General features: G+C 40.9%; 1 protein-coding gene across 1 annotated transcript; it reads left to right on the forward strand.

The window, feature by feature from the left end:
* The first annotated feature begins 639 nt into the window (after positions 1–639).
* On the forward strand, positions 640–1,665 carry LOC107640895 (uncharacterized). The gene is made up of 3 exons (XM_016344398.1): positions 640–705; positions 793–1,086; positions 1,246–1,665. The coding sequence occupies exons 1-3, from the start codon at positions 640–642 to the stop codon at positions 1,663–1,665; spliced, it is 780 nt and encodes a 259-aa protein (XP_016199884.1).
* Positions 1,666–2,803: the final 1,138 nt, after the last annotated feature.

Raw genomic sequence — 2,803 nt, forward strand, 5'->3', positions numbered from 1 at the left:
TGCTTACTTGCTATATATGTATATTACATGTGTTTTACTTGTTTGCAATTACATGTGCTTTCTATTGGGATTGAGGAGGCTCGGTAGGTGGTGGCGATGGGATCCTATGGAGATTAGACTGGCGAAGGCTGTGGGATAGCAGTATTTCTGTAGTAAGAAATTCCTTAGGATTTAGATAACCCTTTATGGTTTTTACTTAAATGCTTCTATGTTTGAATCTTATGCTTGATATGAAGTTATAGGATTGCCTTTGGCATCCTGGAACTTTATATCTTATATATTGGGTATTGTTACCATACTGAGAACCTCCAGTTCTCATACCATATGTTGTTGTTTTTCAGATGCAGGTCGCAACCCACCTCGGTGAGTTTGTGGGATGGTGACAGAGCGAAGGATCGCTTGTTATCTTTTGTACTTTTTGGTTATATTGACGTAGTATCTCTCACTTTTGTATTTGGTATATTGATGCCTTAGAGGTTTACTTTGAGAGTTAGGATGTTGCCTTTTTATTTGAAAAACTCTGTTATATCTGTATTAACTAGTCAGCCTAAACTCTGCGGCTTGCGGCTAGTATTCTTTTGACCGTTATATATATTCTTTTGGCTAAACCCTTCTGAAGTAGATAATTGGTTCTAGGCCATGGAGCGCGCACTGCTGACTCAGCATGTCCCAGATAACCCATTTGTGGACTTTGCAGCCTATCAAGTAATGGGGGAGGCACAACACTGGTGGCAGGGAGAATGTCGACTGCTACAACTTCAGAATACGGACATTCCTTGGGACATATTTTAGACCACTTTCTATAAAAAGTATTTTCTGGAATCAGTGAGAAAGGTTAGGGAGTTAGAGCTTATGAAACTGAAGCAAGGATCATTGTCTGTAGTCGTGTACACTAGTAGATTTGAGGAACTCTATAGGTTTTCAAGGGTGTGTCAGGGTGCCCCTGAGTCCTATGAGGGTTGGAAGTGTATTAAATATCAAGGAGGTCTTAAGGAGAACATCATGAGTACTGTGGCTCCGTTGGAGATTCAGATATTTTCCGAGTTAGTGAATAAGGCAAGGGTTGTTGAGGATTTTGCTAAGAAGGTGGTGTTAGCAAGAGATACTCGTTGAGGAAAAAATAGCAGAGGCGGTGGGAAGTAATTTTAGCCTAAGGGTCAGAACTTCAAGAGGGGTGGACACACACTTCAACACCCTCAAGGTCAGGGTAACTTTTGGAGGACCAACTATGATCAATTTCATCAGGTGAAAGGAAGAGGTAAACAAAGTAAAACTTCTCCGGATTTAACTTGTGATCGTTGCGGGCATTTTCATCCTTATGATTCGTGTAAACTCGGTATAGGTGGATGCTTCATTTGTGGATTTCCTGGACACTTGGCAAGGGATTGTACTCGTGAGAGGAATCCAAATGCTAGACGGAACCAACAACAAGGCCGAGTGTTTGCTGTGAATGCCAATGATGTTGTGAAGTCAGATCCTCTAATAAGAGGTAAATGTTTAATTGATGACAAAGTATTGGTTGCATTGTATGATACGGAAGCTTCAGATTCATTTATTGCATTTGATAATGCTGCTGAACTAGGGATGAGAATTTTAAACTTAGCTTTCGATTTACAGGTGCATACCCTGTCTCAGACAGTTATAACTAGATTAGGTTCTAGATAAATATCTTTTAATATTGAGGATATAACCTTTATTCATGACTTAATCTATTTGCCGATGGTTAGATTTGAGATGATTTTGGGGTCTGACTGATTGTCAAAGAACAGAGTACTGTTAGATTATTTTGAGCGATCGATTTACTTTATGCTGGAAGGAGAAGGAGGAACAGTTGTAGCTGATGGTTATTACCTAAACTCTGCAGTGGTGAACTGTAGTGGAGAAGAGTGTCAGGGTTATATACTCTTAGCTGCGAATGCATCGGGAGATAAACAAAAGTTAGAACAAATTCTGATAGTTAGGGAGTTTCTCGAAGTGTTTCCTAAAGATATTCCCGAATTTCCACCTCAAAGAGAAATTGAATTTGCCATAGACTTTGTGTCGGGAGCCGGTCCAGTTTCAATTGCACAGTACAGAATGGATCCGATAGAGCTGGCTGAACTAAAGACTCAGTTGAAAGACCTTCTGAACAAGAGGTTTATTCAACTGAGTGTATCTCCATGGGGAGCGCAAGTTTTATTGGTGAAGAAGAAAGATGGAGAAATGCGACTCTGTGTGGATTACTGGTGCATGAATCCCCACGCTTCGTACAACTGAACCAGCAAGTGCACTGGGTCATCCAAGTAATACCTGAGCAAGTCAGAGTCGATCCCACGAGGATTGTGGTTTGAAGCAAGCTATGATTATCTTGCAAATCTTAGTCAGGTGAGTAGGAGATGTTGGTATGTTTAAAATACTTTGTGAATTGAATTATAATCAGGGATAAAAAGATGGTTAAGGCTTGGAGTTGCTTTGTCCTTCTGGATTAACTCTGGTCTTACTGTCTTCTTCAATTGTGAATGATTTCTTCAATGGCAGGCTGTATGTGATTGACGCTAGTTTGAGCAGCTTCCAATACTCCTCCAGATCTGAATCCCAGGGTTAATGCGAATCCATTTTGATTGAGGGTGAAGCTCCTGCAGTCCATTCTCCTTAATGATCCTACTCAAAATTCCACAGACAAGGTCGAATCTTTCGGATTAGAGAATGTTGCGCCTTTGGGTTCTAGCCTCTACCACAGAGACCCTAATCTCCCCATACTTCGGCTGAACTGGTGTCTCGAGAAGTCCCCAACGAAGTCATGGATTAGTCGTCTGAGAGATGT

This window comes from Arachis ipaensis, chromosome B5 (assembly GCF_059453495.1).
Source record: "Arachis ipaensis isolate K30076 ecotype BB chromosome B5, ASM5945349v1, whole genome shotgun sequence".
In the NCBI taxonomy this organism is placed as follows: Eukaryota; Viridiplantae; Streptophyta; class Magnoliopsida; order Fabales; family Fabaceae; genus Arachis; species Arachis ipaensis.